We start from the raw sequence: 22,130 nt of genomic DNA on the forward strand, positions 1-22,130 counted from the left end.
AATCTAGTAATCAAGGCCCCTTTGAGTGTGGGAAGGGGAGGACAGCCAGCTGGGCCTCTGCAGAGAGCAGCTCAGGGAATGGTCACAGAAATGGATGGGCGGTCAGTGGGACAGGGGCTTTGGGCCTTCATAGTCTGCCCTGGGAAGAATTCGTCAGATGATCTGACCCCAGTGGCTTGCCCCCAAATTCAGCAGAGATGGGAAAAGAAAAAATCCTACCCCCTTTCACAATAAACAATGGCAGGGACTCAGTACCCAGGTCCTATTTCTGGGCATAAAAACATTCTAAGTCTCTCTGAGCTCAGTGGTGACAGAAGCTCCTGGCATCAGCCCAATGTCTTAGAAAGACCCATTTATTTCTGACCTGTCTGCTTCACACTTGAGATAGAAGCAAGAAGGTATCTGGATGAGAGGGAGGGGCTGAGAAGGCAATGCGTAAACATTTTGTCCTTAGATATGAGCTGCCTAACAATTCTCAGCTGGTGCTTTACACACACTGGTGGGTGTGTTCTTGGATAGTATGGCAGGAACTGCTCTTTCCTGCACTATATGTTTTTCTCTTTCTTCCAGAATTCCTTGTTTTCAGTTAGGTATATGCCTACTCAGAATAAATACACCTCCCAGCATTCTTTGCAGCTAGATGTGGCCATGGGACCAAGTTCCAGCCAATAGGAAGTGCATGGCAGCCTCCTGGAACTTTCCTTGGAAGATAGCTGGCATGCTTCCTTTTCCTTTCTTCATCCCTTTAAGCACCCTACTTCTTCAATTGCAGAAGTGATGGCTAGGGCTCTTGCCACTATCTTGGGCTATACTCTAGAGGTCCAGGGCCATACTCTAAGGTAACCAGCAGTAAGCTAGAAAGAGTCTGAGTTTTCAATCCTTGTGGACCACATGGAGCGGAGCTGCTAGTCCATCCTGGATTGCCACTTTCAAACTCCTTTCTTCGAAGCTTGTGTTCTCTTACTTGTAGCTGAGTCTAATTGAAACTGATGTAGGTAACATTCAGCAGGTAACATGGAGCAAATGCATAAATCTGATGGTATTCAGTGACATTGTGGGGGGTAGGGGGACTAAACTTTTTTCTACTCTCAAGGTTCTTCTGACTGGTCTTGATAATCAAATAGATGTGAGACAGATCAGAAAGAGAAAAATGACCAAATTTAACACATACTTATGTATGGGAATTCTGTATAAATGAGCCAGGGATCCTACATGCCCAGAACGTTCAGAGACAGAAGGGAAACATGCGTATAGAACATTCCGTGCTGGTGATGAGGTAAGATGCCTTGTAGTCTTCAAAGGGTAATCGCAGGATAATAAGAACAGATGTCTAGTAAACAGAAGTTTGCCCTGCCATATAGATGGATCAAAAAGAGATTATTGCTAATAATCTCTTATTATAGGCAAGGCCCTTAATTCAGGTTCTAGGTAGTCAAGGGAACGGCAAGAGCTCCTCTTGAGGATAAAGCTAAAATTGCCTTTAGCTCAAAATAACCTGCATACCACAAAAAGTACATTTTTGGAGTGACTTGCTCTGAGCCATCCCACCCTCCAACATCAAGTAAATTTTTTCAAAGGAGTTTTCTTGAGGCCAGAAATACATTCTAGGAAACTCAACAAAAAGCATGATTCAGTGAAGAACCCTGAAAGGCGGGCCATCTTACCTATGGGTCCAACTTCAGAGAGAACACTTGAAGTACCAAAGCCTCGATATTCAGAGGTGTCCCAATGGGTCAGAGGGCCGAGGGGATGGAATCTCTAGCCAAAGCAAGAAATCTCGATCCAGGTCACATGCTGTCATCCATTTTATGTAATTTTTTGCTTATTAACCAATCTGAATTTTGAAACTGGCAGAAGAGGGTATCTAAGTAAGCATTTTCCTTTAAAATTTAGGCAAGTTATTCAACCTCTCTGGGGTTTTCCCATCTGCAAAATAAAGAACAAGTCCTCCCTTAGAAAGGTGTCCCCAACAGTGCCATCTGGTCCAGGATGAAGTTTTCATCTGTCCTTTGAAGAAAATGTCAGGATAAAGTGCAAAATGGGTTTTCTTATGAAAGATTTTATATATTCTGAGATGATCTCATCCTACATTTTCAGTGTTAAAATTTTTGTTGTTGTTTTAGAAATGATTATGATAATAGATGAAAGTGGTTATTTTGGGTTGTGAAGTGGTTTTCAATGTTTTCATTTGGCAAAGTTAAAATTAACAACCCTCCTTCCCCCTCTTCCTCCCTCTCCTTTCCCTTCTCCTCATCCTTCTTCCTCATCCCCTCTCCTTCTTCTCTCCTTCATCTACTTTGCATTTTCTCTGGGCCAGGCACTGGACTGAGTACTTTAGACCCATTAACTCACTCCTCACATCCTAAAAGACCAGAACTACCATCTTTTTTTTTCTTTCCTTCCTTCTTTCCTTCCTTCCTTCCTTCCAATAGAGCAACTATAGCTCAGAGAGATTAATTACTCAAGGTCAGAGCTAACATGCATTCTCCTAATCCCCAGGCGTCTGCGTCCACACTGAACAGGAATAAGATATCAATAGAAAACAGGAAATGATATGACATAAGTAAAGAACCTAGCACAGAATCCAGCACATAGAGGTACTGATAAAGAGTAGTATTCATTTTTTCCATAAATATTTACTGAGCCTCTATCCTGTGCCAAGCACGTTATATACCCTGAGATACAGCAACTAAGAATATAGACAAAATTCCTTCCCTAAGGAGCTTACATTCTAGGGCTTAGTACATCTGTGATTGCATCCTCTGCTGCAGCTTTTACCCTCATGCACTCTGTCTGCTCTCAGGAGGAATGGTCTGTGGCCATGCAGCACTCTGCAGCCCTTCAAATGCCACAGCAGGGCAGGCAATGGGGGAGAGGTGGAAGTACGGCGCAAGCAGCTGCCAGCTGCCCATGGGAGGTAGAGCAGTGATGCTCTCATGTGGAAAAGGAAAGATGTTGGGTGTTAAAAAGAGAAACAATAGGCCACAGTGGAGTCACTTTTGCTAAGCTACATCATCAAACCAAAACTTAATGCCAAGGCTGATTGGAGCGTCGGCCTCTCCCAGGAGTAGAATTTTAAACCAATCTGTCTGGAATTTCCAGATCCACACTAGTGAGGTGATCTTACCTGGTAAAACCCTCCGCCTTCCCCTAAGGGATGATGTCCTTGCCTGAAATAATCTGCTCTTTTAACTTCATAGTCTCACTTTCTTTCTGTCTACAAAAACCTTTCATTTTGTACAGCTCATTGGCATGCCCTTCTAGTTGCTAGGTAGGATGCTGCCCAATTCATGAATCAATTAATAAAGCCAATGAGATCTTTGAATTTACTTGGTTGATTTTTGTTTTCTAACACAAGGAAAGGAAAATGTAGATGAAGACTGAGGCCAGAAAAGGGTTGGCAACCAGACCTGGGAACCAAGACCTGGGGCTGGAAACTTCCTCTAGGCAGTTTGGGCAAATTCAGCTTCAGAAACCCAATGCTCTGTGGGTGGTCAGTGCCAGCCTATCCCTCCCACCTCCAACCCCCATTTCATCCACGCCACTAGGAAGCCAGGTGCTTTGTGGGTTTGTCTGAGGAGTGTCCACAGGAGAAGACTGGAACTTTGTGTCTCTCCCCCTTAGCTTTCTTGCAAACAAATGGGGGCCAGAAATCCCAGTTCCAGTCCTGGCCCTATAATTTGCTATTCTTCTCTATAATTTGGTTCTTCTCTCCTCTGTAAGCCCTAGTTCACCAGGTTCTTGGAAGAATTAAAAGACTGGTTTCCTATAAAAGTGCCTGGTGATAGTAAGCTAAGAATTCTTTGTTTGGCTGGTTGCTTTGCCCAAGATGAGGATGAATAAATTGTTGGCAAAATCGGAAGAGTGGCTCGTCTTCCCTCTTCACTGTGCTCACCCTGGCAAGGTCCACTACCTTGTCCCCACACGCCCTGCTCATTCCTGCTCATTTTACCTCCCACCCCTATAGTAGATCCTGAAGCATCCCCCAGAGAACCTCCTGGATCCCAGAAAATACAGTTTGCAAGCCATGCAAAGCAAGTTGAGACAATACTTTCCCAGATAAATTCATTTCAGACCAGCACTAGCCTTCAAAAAAAAAACCAAACAAACTAGTCTTATTAAAAAAAAAAAAAGTGGGCCTGAGATAAAATCAGAAACTCTGGGGGTGGGACTCAGGCACTGAGATATTTTCAAAAGCTCCCTAGGTGACTAACACACAGCCAGAACTAGGGAGCTTTGGTTAGGGAGAATAATCACAATGTAAAGCGCCTCAATGCACAAAGGCATAAAATGCTTTGGGAACACGGGTGAGGCAATAATAAATTCTGTTTTGGGAAGGAAGAGGGTGTCAGGAAACATCACAGAGGCATGGTGACATTTGATCTCAACTTTAAATGAGGGGCAAGGGTCTCAAGGGCCTCATTCTTTGAAGCACGGTCTGCAGACCAGCAGCACCACATCTCTGGGTGCTTGTTAGGAACGCATTGTCCTGGGCACCTCCCAAACTTCCCACATTGGAATCTGCATTTAACAGGATCCCCAGGTTACTCTCATGCACATTAAAATTTAAGACTCCCTGGGTAAATGGGCAAGGTAGAGAATGGCATTCGCTAACATAAACTCGGCCAGGTTAAAGAATGGTTTACTAAAGCCAAGGTTTATTTTTCAATTTTTAAAAAATAAAAATAGGGAGGGAAGGAATGCGGCAGGTGGAAAACTGGGAAAGAAAAGAGCAGTGATCCCTTCCACCGAGAACGTGCTTTTTTCCAAGGAGCTGCAGTTGTGTGGATGCGGGTAGACTTTTTACACGAGGACAAGTTCTTCCAGCATTTTTACCTGCATATTCCGAGACAGTCAGGCGCACCGATCCTTTCAGCATAACCTGCCTTAGGTAATTAACCTTTCATGGCTCAAGCACCCCAAGACAAAAAAAAAAATGGCCCAAATGAAAGAACAGATCAAAGCTCCAGAAATAATACAACTAAGTGACGAAGAAACAGCCAACACATAAGATGCACAGTTCAAAACACTGGTAATCAGGATGCTCACAGAATTGGTTGAATTTGGTCGCAAATTAGATGAAAAAGTGAAGGCTATGCAGAGTGAAATGAAGGAAAATGTACAGGGAACCAACAGTGACGGGAAGGAAACTGGGACTCAAATCAATGGTGTGGACCAGAAGGAAGAAAGAAACATTCAACCAGAAAAGAATGAAGAAACAAGAATTCAAAAAAATGAGGAGAGGCTTAGGAACTTCCAGGACATCTTTAAACATTCCAACATCCTAATCATAGGGGTACCAGAAGGAGAAGAGGAAGAACAAAAAATTGAAAACTTACTTGAACAAATAATGAAAGAGAACTTTCCCAATCTGGCAAAGGAAATAGACTTCCAGGAAGTCCAGGAAGCTCAGAGACTACCAAAGAAGCTGGACCCAAGGAGGAATACACCAAGGCACATCATAATTACATTACCCAAGATGAAACAGAAGGAGAGAATCTTAGAAGCAGCAAGAGAAAAGGACACAGTTACCTACAAAGGAGTTCCCATAGGACTGTCAGCTGCTTTCTTAAAAGAAACCTTACAGGCAAGAAGGGGCTGGCAAGAAATATTCCAAGTCATGAAAGGCAAGGACCTACATCCAAGATTGCTCTATCCAGCAAAGCTATCATTTAGAATGAAAGGGCAGATAAAGTGCTTCCCAGATAAGGTCAAGTTCAAGGAGTTCATCATCACCAAGCCCTTATTATATGAAATGTTGAAGGGATTTACCTAAGAAAAAGAAGATCAAAAATAGGAACAGTAAAAATGACAGCAAACTCACAGTTAATAACAACCACACCTAAAACAAAAACAAAAGCAAACTAAGCAAACAACTAGAACAGGAAAGAATCACAGAAATGGAGATCACATGGAGGGTTATCAGCAGGAGAGGGGGAGGGGGAGAGAGGGGGAAAAGGTACAGAGAATAAGTAGCATAAATGGTAGGTAGAAAATAGACAGGGGGAGGTTAAGAATAAATAGGAAATGTAGAAGCCAAAGAACTTATCTGTATGACCCATGGACATGAACTAAAGGGGAGGGAAAATGTGGGTGGGAGGGGGTGTGCAGGGTGGAGGGGAATAGAGGGGGGGAAATGGGACAACTAATAGCATAATCAATAAAATATATTATTTTAAAAAATAAAATAAAAATAAGTAAGTAAGTAAATAAATAAAACATATCCTTAAAATAATATTCTCAATGGCTGACCCAATTGTCATTTCATAATGACATCAGAAGGCCTGAGGGTGAGGATTGATGGTTTTATCTAATCTGCTAATGGAGACTGTATGTTGCTGGTGCAGGTGCTCTCAGGTGGCTCTGGAGGTTGGACAGGCTGGGACATAGGACCTTCCCAGAATCTGTGGGAGAGAGGGAGAGAAACATTAATGTGAGAGAAAAAATGTCAATAACTTGTTGCTTTCTGTATGCACCCCTGCAACCCAAGCATGTGCCCTGACTGAGTATTGAACCAGTGACCTTTTGGTTTGAGGGACAGTGCCCAACCAAATGAGCCACACCAAGTGGGTTGTGGGTACCATTTTAATTCATGTCACATTTCCCAGTGATTGGTGGGGGTAGTGGGGTTGGGGATATAGGCTGCTTCCCATCCAGGGTTAATCCCCCAGCCACAGCCATCTGTTCTTTTACAACGAAATGAAAAATGGAAGAAACCTCCAATGGCAGTGGTGGTTCTATGAAGACTGCTTTGTAGTCATTAAATGAATATACCATTCAAACAGTGATGGACTTCAGGACACACAGACCCAAAATATGTCATGTTGGCCTATTGAATATTTCAGGCTGAAGGAATATGAGAAACGGCATGTTCTGTAAGTAATTTCTGACCATCTCCTGAAGCAGGTCATAACTGTCACATGAGAAGCGCCCTCCCTATACCTAGGAAATTAAGCGCCCACCTGAACACACTGGCTTTGCTAAGCTGCCCATGTTTGCCACATTTACCTTGTACCCTTTGTCCTGTCATATCTTTCCACAACTTTCTACTCTTCTTCAAATCTAGCATAAAAACTCTCAAGTTTATGTGTTTGGGGGTGGAGGGGTCTTCATTTCTGTATGAAGGCTCCCATGTCAGGTAAAACTCGCATTAGAAAATTTGTATGCTTTCCTCCTGTTAATCTGTCCTTTTCAGTTTAATTTTTAGATGAGGCCAGGGACCCTAAAAGGATGGAGGAAAACTGTTTCCTCCCCTACAACAGCACAGAGGTAGTGGACACCCACAGTGCTTTGTACTGCCCGCCTGACAAGCCGCCTGCCCCCCAGGCCAGTCTTGGGGATTGCGTCCTAGTTCAAGCCCAGGTTTCTACCTGGGTGTGGGAACAACTCTGCTAACATGTTTCAGCACAACCCAGACAGTTTAGGTTTTCTTCCTACTCTTTTTCAACCCCTTCTCTGTCCATCTAAGTAAGGGAAACAATCACCTTTTCCTTGAAAATACTATGAGAAAGGAATTGTTTTATGTGAAGTCCACCTAGCTAGGTGTGTTGAACACAGTTATTTGAGGCAGCACAATTCAGTGGGCATGTAGTAGGGAAAAGCCTGCCTGCCTCAGTAGGTTTACGTGAGAACTGGATTAGGAACCACACATCCCACTCTTGCCATGGAGAACACACTCAGTCCCTGACCCTTTACACAGTGTAGTTGCTTTGACATTGGTTCTCCTGTCTTCTGTGATGGCTGAGGCAGTGGCTGCACAGTCTCCTGACCCCATGTGTATGGGAACGAAGGATGCCCCAAGCCCTCAAGACTGCTGCGTCTCAAAATCTTGTCCACAGTGCTGGTGACCAGGTTATAATTGCTGTTGTTGAACCACTCCCCTAAATTCCAATATAATAGCTCATGGAACCAACTGTGGAGGCCATGACCCTCATTTATGCCAAGTATGCCACAATGTTATTTTTAAATCCACCAAGAAAACAAGAGCATTTCCATAATGAATAGCAGTAATTCTCTGGACAGCTTTCCTTGTACCTCACTAAATCACTTGTGGTTGAGAGCAAGGTTCCTCTTCTTTACCAAGTAGTGACATCTACTTGTGCATTTAATCCTCCCTGGCCTCTGGTCTCCACCTTACCACATCTGTTCACAGTCTTTAAAACCCTTCTCAATTAAAAAAGAACTTTTTTTTTATTGATTCCACAGAGAAGAGAGGGGAGGGAGAAAGAGAGGGAGAAAAACATCAATGTGAGAGAGAAACATCGATCTCTTGTCTCTTGCACATGCCCCAACTGGGGGCCAAACCTGCAATTCATGCATATGCCCTGACTGTGGATTGAACCCTCAACCTTTTGGTTTGCAGGATGACGCCCAACCAACTAAGCCACACCAGCCAGGGCTTGCCCAAGGATATGTTTTATTGATTTGAGAGAGAGAGAGAGAGAGAGAGAGAGAGAGAGAGAGAGAGAGAGAGAGAAACATCACCTGGTTGCCTCCCGCAAGCGCCCTGACCAGGGATGGAACCCTCAACCTAGGCATGTGCCTTGAGGAATCAGATCCTGAACATTTCAGTTTACAGGACGATGCTCCAACCAACTGAGCAACCCAGCCACTGCTACCCTTCTCCATTTTTATGGTCATTGTTTGCCCTAGCCCTATCCCCCTCCACACAAGAGTCTCCTTTTTCCAGTTTCCATGACACAACAGTCTCCTGGTTCTCCTACTTTTCTGATCAGCCCTTCTCTTCCCACACTTTAGACATATCATTTATAACTTTAGGTCATCATTTACAACTTTTTATTTGACAACTCCTCTTGCTTGCCAGACCCCAGCTCCTCACCCTCTACAGGGAGTAGCCGTTGCCCCTGGCTTCTCAGTATGTTAATGTCAGCGCACAGGCTGTGGCTCTCACATGTAACTGAACCTACACCATGAGCTTTCTCCACTACTATTATCATGATTTTCTTGCCTCATTTGTTCCCTCAAACTAAGCTGCTTTCCATTTTTCTAATTCACAGTCCCTTCTACAGATGGTTACAAAAAGATCAAACCAAATCAAAGCATTTTTGAAGAGACCTCACTTTCTAAGCGTACACACAGCATGGAGCTTTGGTTATCTTTGACATTCATGGCCCAGACCAGACCAGTCAGATCTCTTCCCCAGGTTTATTCTAAGTGGAACGAACCCAGAAGAACCCTTCACACCAAAGCCATAGAACCAGAAGGGTGAGAACTGAAACTTTTGTATATTTAATAGGGTGTCTGTTCACTGTCCCCTGAACACACCCGAGCTTTCCTTTTGCCATGTTATCATCCCTTCCCCTCCGTTATTTTTATTTATTTATTTAATTTTTTGCATCACCATTTATCCCCCTTCCCTCTTCTACCTCCATCTACCCGCTTTGCCTCCCCCACAATCACCACATCCCCCTCCTTTTCTACTAGTTGAAATTACATCTATCCGTTGCTCAAGATTTAACACAGTCGGCATTTACTCCTCAAATTCTGTGAGTTCGCCCTTCTTTGAACCATGCCCACTACAGTGTAAGCTTGTGAGTGACTGACAGGTGTTTTCCATTAATATCTTTATCTGCCACAACTCCCATCCCCGCACTCAGGCACAAAGCTTTGAAGACAGGTATGTAATAAATGTTGACTCCTTGGTATCAAAGAAGTATGTTTGATCACCAGCTTTTGTATAATATGTATTGCTTTTATTCTAACATGCATATTTTTCACAATTTAATACTGGTGAAATCAGGGTTCATCTTATAATCACTGGCATGCTATAATTTAATTAGAAATTTTTCCTTCTTAAAGAAAAAGTGGGTGGTATATAAAATATGGGTTCATCTTACTTACATTTGATGGTGTCTTAGGTTCAGTGAAATAAAGTATCATTCAAGCATCCCTGAAAATAACGATTTATTCCTGTCTTCCTGCCTCAGGATGAATTTTTATGTTCTCAACATTTCCTTAGTTCCTATTTTCTCCTCCTACTGTTGTCTCCTCTTTCCCTCCTTTAATTTTCCCTTGTTCTCAAGCAGTCAGACCATTGCTCTGCAGTAAGGCAATGCTAAATACAATGGTGTCGTTGTATCATAGTCTCACGTGATAAAATGCCGTTTATGGTCCTATATGTCTGCTATAGAATTAACTCCAATGAAATACATGAGCTAGTTAAAAATACATCTTTATTTTTTTTAAAGTGTGAACAGACTACCATGTTATATGAGCCTCAATTTATGAAGCCAACGTAGTCAGAAGCAGAGTAGTGTTGAAATTAAATAAGACAACAAAGTAATATGATATATTTAATGACAATATAATTATCATTCTTTGAGCAGTTATTGTGACTTAGTATCGAGTCTCTAGAGATCAAGGGTTTCTCAACAAATCCCGAAGCCTGTCCCACCAAATTATCCTTGTTTACACACTTTCACTCTTCATTTGTCCATGAGGCTGGGAAATCCATTGGCTTTGGGCCAGGCAATTCCATGAAGGGGAAGCTGTCCTGACTAGTGCTGGCATGGGCCACCTGCCTTGACCCCTAGTGTTTTAGAAAGAGGGGGTCTCTCACTTCCTTTTCTTATACATAGCCTGGGATCCAACCAAAGCAGATGACTTGCTCCACCAACCCTATACCCTGTGATCCCAAACTTTCCTTCCTCTTCCAGGCCTTCTCTCAGGCTGACTCCTTCAACTAAAGAAGCACAAATAGTACTTTCTATGACTGAGGGAATGTTCTATCGATCTGCACTGTACAATACAGCAGCCACTAGCTGTTTGTGGCTATTGAGCAGAGCACTTGAAATATGACTAGTGCAATGGAGAGACTAAACTTTTTATTTTATTTAACTTTCATTTAAATTTAAATAGATACATGGCTAGTGGCTACTATATTGGATAGCATAGGTCTAGGGTATCGTTTTCTACATGGACATCTAGCATATACATTTCTTCTTCTCCAAATCCTTAAACTTCTAGAGAATTATTAAACTTGAGAGTGGTCTTGGGGACTTCCTGAACTTGTAGTTGCCCAAGGTAATCTAATTCATATTGTTTCCCAGAGCCCATCACACTGAGAGTTAAGCTTCTTGAATCACGCAGCCTCTGGACCAGTGAGCTGGAGGCCATAGCTCAGATGAGGGCTGGTGACTAGAAATGATGAGCTGGGTTTTCAACATAAGCAATGGAGTAGTGAAGCAAGTGTCTGGGACCAGGGTCACACGAGGAGTGTATATGGGAACAGAGGAGTGGGAGAGGGCCTGACTCAGGGGAAGGAAGAGAGAAGCTGGGATGCAGACAGCAACTGTCATGCTGAGGGAGTGAGAGGATCAGGTAGCTACTGGCCCCTGACTTGTAAATCCGGGAGGCTCCGGTATCCCTGTGTGCTCCAATCCTCAGAAACTGAGAACCCTGCCCCTGGAAGGCATGGACTATGGAGCAGATTCTACAGGCCAGTGCATACCTGATTTAAGGCAGGCTTATGCTCTCTTTGGCTGTACCATTTGTCTACTCTTTTTTTTTTTAATTTATTTTAGAGAGAGAGAGGAAGGGGGAAGGGGGAGAGAGAGAGAAACAGTGATTTGTTGTTCTACTTATTCATATAACCATTAGTTGAATCTTGCATGTGCCCCGATTAGAGATCAAACCTGCAACCTTAGTGCATCAGGACAACACTCCAACCAACTGACCAGGGCCACCATTTGTCTGCTCTTGACCAAAGCACCAGACACCCAGACTCTGAGCAGCAAGGTGGTAGGGCCAGTGGGGAAAAGAGCAGAACTTCCTTCAGTAAGCAAGAAATCTTACTGATTTAGAAGGCTGTTTGTCCTAGAACAGCCTTCTAATTCCAAGTGCTGGGATTTAAAGAAAATGTCCCATTCTCAAAACCATGTCCTCTACTAATTAGAGATTCTACTACATTGACTAGCAAACACCTAAAACAGAGTTAAGAGGAATAGTCATTCACAATATACTGTAGAGTCAATAAATCAGATTGCTTTCCTAATCTGAGTTTAGCTGCATTAGAGGAAAGAGTCACTAGCTTGTGGAAGTAAGGAGAAATTACTCTAGGGTGTGGGGCACTCTGGTTGGCACAGCTGGGGAGTGTCCCAGGGTGGGGGCAGGGCCTGGGCACGGGGATTACTGAGGATACCTGCTGGGGAAGAAGCATAGAGAGGGAGGTAAGATGACATCTAAAATAAATTTCCTCAGCAGACCTATGCCTCCTTCCACCCCGGACCAAGTTCTGTTGTCACTACCTCTCTAGTCCCTGTCCCTCCCCAGCTCTAGGCTTCTCCTACATGGAGATTCCAAGAGAGGGCAATGAACTGGCTTCTTGAGGGCCTCATAGGAGACAGGAAATGCTTTTGTAGACAGACCTAGCAGGAAAAGCACCAGCAAACAGGATGGGCATGTGGGGTACCTGGGGGTCGAGGGCAGGAGGAGAGCAGAAGAGCTTTCTGTTAGATGTAGAAAGAGCACAGGCTTAGAGGAGTTCTCTGTGAAAAGAGAACATCTGCCTGATCATTTCCACAGCACCTGGTGCTCCATAGTTAATCAGTGATTGACTGATCATCAATCACTGATTATAATAATAATAATCAGTGATTAACCAGTGATGGATGAATGTCCCCTAATATTGCAAGATCATGCCAATTGCCAGACTCACACAGGTCAAAGGATTTCCTGTCTGAATCTAAGCTTTTTTCCTTCTGGGGTAGGCACTTACTCCAGTTGTATGTGTTTACAGATGTTTTATCCCTATATTTTTATCCTTATTTCCCATCTCCTATCCAGATTACCCCTAAGCTTGCCCTTCATTTCCCCCTTTCCTTCACAACTCAATCCATAGGGGTCTCAGAATGTCTGGAAGGCATTTGAATATTTTCTTACAGGAGGGGGCTTTCATAAGCTGTTCACACACAAGGACAGAAGACAATCCCAGAGAAACATGAAGTGGGGCAGAGCACAGCATGAATGAGGGGCAAACCCATGAAGTCAGGGATACTGCTCACAGGAGTCCAGGGGCTGCTGCTCTGCCTATTGAGGGGGGTGTGGTCAGCAGGTCCATGCGCCAGTGGCTGGCCAGGCCCCACAGATGTGTAGGCCCTTTCCCAGGCACAGCCTTGGAGCCCCTAGGAAAACACTGACCAATAAATTAAGTTGAAAAATATGTAGGAGGCAGGGAATATCAATCTGGAGTATTTGTCAATGGCGTGGGTGTTCTGGAAGAGGCGAAGACCCATCTGGCCCTTCAGAAGGTCCTTCTTCCTGGAGGAATTAGATTCATTGCTCAGGGCCAGGTGGACCACTATTTTGTCCTGACTTTCTTCTTCTGTCAGTACTTGGCTTCTCAGGTACCCAGCCAAGCTGTTGGCCTCAGACTCACTGTAGCTTCCATCCAGCATCATGGTTCTCAAATGAAGCATTCCACACATACACGGGAACTGCGGGTGGCAAGCACAAGGGAAGGTGTCAGGCATAGTCAGGCCTTGTGAAAGGGGCAGAGGAGGTGGCCTGGGCCTAGAACAAAGGCCCATGACTACTGAGAACCACAGAAAGGCAAAGCTAGAAGGATCCCCAGAGATCATTTAACCCAGGTATTCTCTACACTGGCTGCATATTAGAGTCACCTGGGAAACTCTTAAAGTGGCCACACCCACGATCCACTCTAGTCTAACTTAAAGTCCTCCCATGTGATTTTACTATGTAGCCAGGGTCTAGAACCTTTGACTTAGTCCAAATGCCCACAGTTGCAGAGGCCAAAGCTAAGACACACAGAGGCTAAACAATTCTCCCGAGGTCACACAGCTCGTCTCAGAGTCAGAACTTTAAATCTATACATTCTTATTTCAATCACAGGACTCCACCTCTTTGCGCTGGAAAACTGTTCTTCCTCTAAAGAGTTACATGTAAGGGTAAAGGGTCATGATGCCTGCAGTGTGTTTTTAAATGGTTCAACTACACCAGCAGGGCTATGTTTATAGAGAGATCACACAGAGATGGCAAAATGTTAACAACGTTGGGTATAAGTGCAGGAATATGGTGAATATTATTCTATTTTGTTAAACTGTTCTGCAAGTATGAAAATGTTTATGAATTATAAATTGGAGGGAAGGAAATGGTTTTGCTTAGCTTCTCCCACAATCTGAGTGAGCAAAGGAGGGCTTCCAGATGGCGCTGCATTGGCGGCGCCGGCCAAAGGCATGTGGCCTGCCTGACACAGCCAGCCGGCCACAGGTGTGTTCTTCCCAACCTGCTGATGTTCATTTGTTTCTGACCTGGCTCTCAGCCCTCAGAGGCCTCTGTTTTTCCATTTAGGAAAGTTAAAGAATGACGTTTCACAACATGCCCCCTATTGTTATGAATTTTGAAATACTCAAATGGATATCATGAAAGAATGCAAAAATAGATGGATGATTTTATGGAAAGTTAGAATTGCTTGAAGTATTCTTATACCTGAAGAAATCTTACACTTGAAGAAATCTTTTGTGGTTTGGGGCCTAATTTTTTAATCAGGCATGATAGTTTCGTTATTTTTTCCTATGTCTCATCCCATCAGCCACAATAATTAGGTAGCACATTAATACTTTCCTAGAATAGACTTACTCATGGACATAGGGATAAAAAGTCAATAAGAGGTCCTCTATTCAATTATTTGCATTTAGATATAATCACACCCAGACTTTGGTTAAATTGTGACATATTGTCACTGGAGCCTTTTGTCGTTGTCGTTGTTGTTAAAGGCACAGGCCTTCACTTCTTTTCCTTTCTCTAAATGGAAATTCATTCTGCTAAAATGGAAAGAGATTTTCTCCAAAGAATTTGAGTTACAATCAGGAAATGTCAAAGATTATGTTTCTAAGAAAAATTAAGCAGCTCCTGGCATGTTGAACAGGGCGGGATAATCAGCCTGAGCATTTGAGCTTGGGCAACAGAGGCGGGACCCTCCACCCCACCTCATTCAACCCGAAGCAACGTGGGTCCCCCATTTGAAGCAGGGTGAGCTTAGCAGGCTCTAGTCAGCTTTGCCCTTTGCAGAGTAGAGCATGGACTTCAGGGAATATCAGAATCACCTTGGAGCTTATTAATAATGCAGATTCCAGGATGCCATCCCCAGAGACTCTGACTCAGTAGGTCTGGGATTCGGCCCCAGAATCTTCATTTTCAGCAGACTTGAAAGGTGACTCCAGGCCAGGTGCTCCTTGGCTCCTACTTTGGGAACCTCCACTCCCCTGGGGGCCATTTTCATGGTTGTGGTTTCTCTGCAGGGCAGTAGGAGAGAGACTTTGTGTTTTTCCACCACTGTCTGCCAGCAACTACAGCTTCTCAGCCTTTAAATGGCTTGTGTCCCAGCAGTGGGGGAAGGGCTCTCACCTCCCAGGTGTCTGTACTCACAGACAGGCAGCTGGGCTTGGGGACCAACTGTCTTCCCAGGTGTGGTTTTCCCATTTCTCTTTAGTCAGTGTCATATTATCACTGGCAAAGACCAGGCCCCAACTCATGGTAACGGGTCAATGAACTGCCCCAGTACAAGTTACATTTGCAGTTAACAATTCATAAGGCCATATTTGTCAGAAAAAGCTTTTGTTATTTTTTTGAACAGCTCTGTACAGGGAAATCTAACAGATTATAACTCAGAAGTGTTTACATATAACCCAAAGTCATTTGATAATGACCAATGTACACATTATTATTAATCTGAACAAATATTCAAATGCTGAAGGAAAAAAGGTTTGAATAGAATTTTAAATATAAATTTTTAAACAATTTAGCACACTTGGAGACAATATGGAAGTTTTTAACAGGTGTAACATGAGCATTGAAAGACTTTCTGAAGAACCAACACATCCTCTTTTCCTAAAATTTAGAATTCACCATGCTGAGGAGCTACCAGCCACCTGAGTAGGCATAAATGTGGAACTTGCATGTCCCCTGATCACTACACCTTTTAGGTGAATGCCCATTTTGATTAGTTCAATGACTAGCAATGATTTGGTAACAAGTTGGCATTTTATTTTTTACTGTGATTAACCAGAATCTGGATATGAATGGAACAGACTGACCCTCGCTGTACACATTGTCTTCCCATACACATTGCCTTCAACTCCCCATTTGCATTCTATCTCATAATACAGTGTAGTTTAGTACATTATGGTGCAGTACAGTATAGATAGTATAGTATTTCCAATGACCCTAAAGACTAAGGTCATATGTGGCTGAGTTTTTACTGAGCCAAATCACTGATAAATAAAGGAGCTTTTTTTGTCTAGAACTCTTGCCTTATCTGGCCATAGGATATGAAGGCATTTTCTCCAGACATGTTCAATAGTAATAGTTGTAGGGAACTGTTCCACGTGTGGGAAATGCGGCTCAGTCCCCACTCGGAAAAGCCAGTGGGGAGCGAGGTTGGTGGGCAGGACCCATGTCCATGGATAGGTTCTCCAGTGGGAAATCAGGCCTGCATTGTACCTAGACTGCTATGAGACTTGCTCTTGCTAAAGCTCCCTCACCCTGAATTGAGGCAGCAAATGTTCACTGAGTATCTTCATCTTCCTAAAGTCTGTGACCACCCAAGTATGGAGTGCGAGCAGTTTTCCCCTTGATTTGTAACATCCTTCTCTTTGAAGTAATTAGCAGTGCTTTGTTCTTTGTTGTCCTTAAAAGGTAATCACCTGTGGTGAACCTGTTTATAATAAATGAGGAACATCCTCTATGTAATGTGCCCAGAAAAACAATAAAAGCCTGTCCAGGCTGGGGTCAGCTCTCTCTCTTGGGCTCTCTCTAGCCCTCTCACCCTCTCTCACTTAGAGAGTGGCCATGCCATCCCTTTTTCTCCACAGGATTTCTGTAGTCATGTGTATTTGTATATTGCAGCCACAACACTGGATCCTGCGGGCCGGGATCCACGTCAAATAGTAATACTTATGTGTGTCTAGAGCCCTACAGTTTCAAAACAACTTTGACATATTTTACTTTATGTGACCCTTACAATAACCCTGGAAGGAAGATGGGTGAAGATTCTTTTATGCATTTTTACAGATGAGAAAACTGAGGCCCGGCATAAGTGGCAGAGTTAGGCCTAAGAACTCAAGTCTTTCTGTCCCTAGTCTTTGTCCAAAGACTTTCTGCCTTATGGGATCCTTTATGGAAGATGTTAGAACCTACTCTAAAATGGATCACTCTCTGTTTGCATAAACCTCTCCCTTTTCTACATGCAGCCCCCATTCACCCCATTCTCATCCTCCTAGCAGCCTGGACTCAGACAAGGATATGAAGGAAACTTCTCTCACCTTCTCCCGCAGCTTCCGTTCCTTCCGCTCCTGCACCGTGGTCAGGTAGTTGACAGCTGCGTACTCCAGCACCGAGAGGAACACGAACACAAAGCTGACCCAGAGGTAGATGTCCACAGCCTTGATGTAGGAGACACGGGGCATGGAGGCATTCACACCCGTGATGATGGTGGACATGGTCAGCACTGTGTTGATACCTGCAACATTCAACTTTTAGTTTAGCCATTGACGAGGGTGCACAACTGCCTCCTTACCATTTTGCTAAGTCACCATGTTACATCCTCCATCTCTTAAATCAAACAAGAAATCCCTGGACGTGTTTCCACCTTGTAGAGGTGCAAGGGTCTGCCCCAAAAGCACCAAGGCTGCACTCCTGGCCAGCCTGCTACTTGTCCCCTTTCATTGTAAGCACTAGGGGTACCAGGTTTCTGTGTGGTGTCTGACAAGAGCAGCAGTGCTTCAGAAAGGACCTATTCAAGTGTGGAATTACCACAGAGTCCAAAGGATTCTATGGGAGGAATGAGCACACTCTCCCTCATCTAATCCACATTTCCAAGTTCACAAAGACTGGAAATTCCTTGACGTCTATCATGCTAGTTCCCTTCACACTGTCCTGCTGGTCAAACCCTCACATTTTTCAGGGCCCAACCTGATTTTGTCCAAATTTACAATAATCAGTTGTAGACGCTCACTCTGGAATTCAGTGTCTGTGAAGGACTAAAAACACAAGACACCAGGGAGTACAGCCCTCTCCTTCCCAGAAATCATGGAACATGGGCCCTATCTCCAAACTCTCAGTCTGTCTAATCAAGGCCAACAAACAAGTTTTTGTATTTACAGAGTAAGTTTTTGCCGTTTGTGAAATTGTCTTATGTATCAAAGTACGGAGCTCTGACACTGACGTGAGTAGAGGTCTATACCCCAGATAGGCTCTATCTCTGTGAGATGATTCGAGCAGAGTTGATGTCATTTTAGCTCCCAATGGTCTTGTTAATGTAGCCCAGGAAACTGAGGGTAGCGTGCGACTGGTGAAGACAAGAAAGAGGAGGAATATTTGCTCCTTCTGACTCTGACAGCCCATCACTTAAGAACTCTGAATAAAGGTTTTATTTTTTTCTTTACATAGAGATCAGTTAAAAAAACCAAACCACCCTACCACATCTTATCAAATGCTTTTACCCAGTGAAACTCGGGCAGGCACAGCTCTGCGGTCAATCCAGAAGGACACCCAGGACAGCATGACCATCAGGGTGGCAGGGAAATAAGTTTGGAGCAAGAAGAAGAAGATGTGGCGACGCAACGTGAAGTTAATGTACAGACGGTTGTACCAGCCTGGGGGCCACAAGGAAGAAGCCAGTGAGTTTCCATCTGAGAGGCAACACCAAACGGCTTCCCCATGAGCCCTGCTTTCCCTGATGTTGGTCTCATCTTCAGCAGAAAGTTAAACATGAATGATCAATTGGCTTCATGTAAATATTTCCTTTCCAAAATCTAAACCCTCTCTCCAGTGAATAAATATCTTGCCAGTACTTAGTACATTTACTGTTTTATTCAGCATTATCTAACATCTCTTCACAGCATTTGGGGGAAAGGTAGAAATAAATTGAGGTCTAGGCTAAGGTGTTTGGGTTTTTTGGGTTTTTTGGGGTTTTTTTGCAAAGCACACCCACATTTCCTGAGTGGCTGGATCTATTCTGTTGAAGCCAATACCACTGAGACAGGAGCCAGCAGAGCTGGGCCCTTATTACTGTCCTTATTGTGAGATTGGTCAACTCAGTCAATCTCCACATTCATCACAAGAAGAAATAGGTCATTCACATGACACTGAAGTCTGACATCATTTCTACTTCTGACACTCTATCCACCGTGTAGAAGTCACTCCACTGGTCTTACACAAGTCACTTACCACTTGCTCATTCCTCAGGAAAAAATGAGGATATAGACATCTATTTCATTCTGGCAACTAGAGAATCACTGATTAATGGTTGTAAAAAAAAAAAAAAAAAGGATAGAAATGTTAAGGTTTCAAATGATCTACAATATTATTACCCAACCACTGGGACCAAAGATGGTGTGAAGGACAGTGTAAATGTGTACAGTGAACTGAACCTGTGTGCATACCCCACCCAACTCCCATCTCAGCCCAGTCTTACCAGAAAACAATAGAACTCAGAGATGGTCCAGCTCTGTGCCTCAGAGCTTGGTGTACACACAATGGTGCACAACAAGATGATTTCAGGAATACAGAGGCAGGGACTTTTGTGTTTGTGTTCATTACATTTATTATTAACGTCATCTTCTATTTATGGCAAATGATACCAGTTTCCCATCAATGATAGTGATGTAAACTTCCTTATCAAAATAAACTACAAGAGGGGAGTTGACTGTTTAAAAAGATGAGTCCATGGCAGCATAGTTGATATGTGAGACAAACCTCACAATGGTGTTATATAAATCACTGAAATCTAGATTGAGTCTGATCCTCTCACACAGGACATGAAGAGACTCCCAGAAGCTTTTCTAAGACCTTGCCTGAGTCAAGATCAAGTCGGGTCAGAGCTCGTGTCTCCAATACCCAGACCAGGACTTCTCTCACATGATGTCCCTTCACTTCAGCAGTAGCCGCTGAGGGTCTACCACAATAAAAAAAAGTACTAGCTAACAACAAAAAGGTTTCCCAGGTGCAGCCAGAGTTGAGAAACGTTGACTTAGAGCAGTGGTTCTCAAAATGGTGTTTCTGGACCAGGCACGAGAACATCACTGGGAACTAGTTAGAAATGCAAATTACTGGGGCCCACACAGGATCTACCAATGAGAAACTGGGCGGGGGGGCCTGGCAATCTGTGCACACCAGCTCTGAAGGACTTGTTAGAACAGATGGCTGGGTTCCACCTCCACAGTTCCCAGGTGATCCTGATGCTGCTGGTCTGAGCACCATAGTTTGAGAACCACATTGGCTAAAAGCAATGGTCTTTGAACTCTGATGTGCAGAAGAATCACATGTTAAACATGCAGGTTCTGGGGTTCCACCACCTGAGATTCTGACTCAGTAGCTACAATGGTGCCCAGATATCTGCTTGTTGAACACACTCTCCTGTTGTTGGGATGCAGGTAGACCTCAGAAATGCACCAGAGAAATGCTGCTGAGGTGACAAAAGCCATCTGGCTGAATTGGAAAGTTAATATTGAATCAGATAAGGGAAGAGTTGGGTCAATAGGAAAAGGCTGGAACAGTGGTATGGTGTAGACAAGCTTGACGTGTGATTAGTGTGTAGGTTTGGGGGTCGTTTGAATGAGGCAGGAGGTTTTAGTGCAGTGGATAAACAGAAAGTGCTCTTCTAATATGACAGAAACTACTAATCGTTTATTCATCCCACAGCCTTTGTCCAATCTCATCAGCTTAAATGGTACCCATGAAGCAAATCACATTTTTTCCTAGGTTTGCACAGGGCCTTTCTGAAAGAACTGAGAACTGCTTTTATTCCATGAAGGACTGCTCCATTATCCTTTCCCTTTGTCTAAGAAAACCAGAGAGAGTTGCCTTGGAAATACGAGGAGTGAACCAGAAACTCTGAATATGTGCACTCCGTACTCCACACAGAGCTCTCTTGGGTGAGCCCATAGCCCCTAAGGGATGGGTTGATAAACCTACTTGTTGGCACATAGTGAATAATGGGAGCAGAAAGAAGATGCAGTTTGTGGACTCCAGAAAGGCTCAAACAGGGCACCAAACAAACAAACAAGCTCGATATCCCAACGTAGAAAACATCTAAGAGGACTACACATAGTGACTAAGGCAGTTTGCCTGGCCACTTACCAGCTATGTGACTTCAACAAAACTTAATTCCTCCTAGTCTCAGTTTTCTCATCTGTAAACTTGGGATAATAACATCTACATCATAGGTTTGTTGGGTAGAAATTAGTTCATTCATATAAAGTACTCAAAACAATGGTACTTTATAAAAGTTATGTAAGAAACTCTTTTTTAATTATATTTTATTGATTATGCTATTACAGTTGTCCTGATTTTCCCCCCTTTGCACTCCTCCACCCAGTGCTCCACACTCCTTCAGACAATCCCCACACCCACAACTTGTTCATGTCCATGGGTCATGTGTATAAGTTTATTTGGCTACTCCATTTCCCATACTGTACTTTACATCCCCATGGCTGTTCTGTACCTACCTATTTGTACTTCTTAATCCCTCACCTCATCACCTATTCCCCCACCCACCCTCCCATCTCGTAACCATCAAAACACTCTCTGTACCCATGATTCTCTCTCTGTTCTTCCTGTTTGCTTAGTTTATTTTTTTAGATTCAATTCTTGATAGATACATATTTTTGCCATTTTATTGTTCATTGTTTTGATATTCTTCTTTTTCTTAAATAACTCCCTTTAACATTTCATGTAATAATGGTTTGGTGATGATAAATTTCTTTAGTTTTTTCTTGTCTGGAAGGCTCTTTCTCTGCCTGTTGATCCTAAATGACAGCTTTGCTGTGTAGAGCAATTTTGGACGTAGGTTCCTGCTTTTCATGACTTTGAGTATTTCTTGCCAATCCCTTCTAGCCTGCAAAGTTTCTTTTGATAAATGACAGTCTCATGGGAACTTCTCTGTAGGTAACTAACTGCTTTTCTCTTGCTGCTTTCAAGACTCTCTCTTTATCTTTAACCTTTGACATTTTAATTATGATGAGTCTTGGAGTGTTCCTCTTTGCATCCATCTTGTTGGGATTCTCTGTACTTCCATTGCATGCCTATTTCCATCACCAAATTAGGGAAGTTTTCTTTCATTATTTTTCCAAATAGATTTCCAATTTCTTGCT

At 43.3% G+C, this 22,130-nt stretch overlaps 1 protein-coding gene across 1 annotated transcript in view; it reads right to left on the bottom strand.

Moving 5' to 3' along the window:
• Positions 1–10,213: 10,213 nt before the first annotated feature.
• The window catches only part of LOC112297313 (gamma-aminobutyric acid type A receptor subunit rho2), a 32,204-nt gene continuing 20,287 nt past the window's right edge, over positions 10,214–22,130 (bottom strand). Inside the window, exons 7-9 of the mRNA XM_053913566.1 lie at positions 18,480–18,632; positions 17,301–17,497; positions 10,214–13,454 (exon numbers count right to left, since the gene is read on the bottom strand). Coding sequence (XP_053769541.1) covers positions 13,143–13,454; positions 17,301–17,497; positions 18,480–18,632 — 662 coding nt within the window. The 3' untranslated portion in view covers positions 10,214–13,142. The remainder of the gene's footprint in view (positions 13,455–17,300; positions 17,498–18,479; positions 18,633–22,130) is intronic.

Source organism: Desmodus rotundus, chromosome 11, assembly GCF_022682495.2.
Source record: "Desmodus rotundus isolate HL8 chromosome 11, HLdesRot8A.1, whole genome shotgun sequence".
In the NCBI taxonomy this organism is placed as follows: Eukaryota; Metazoa; Chordata; class Mammalia; order Chiroptera; family Phyllostomidae; genus Desmodus; species Desmodus rotundus.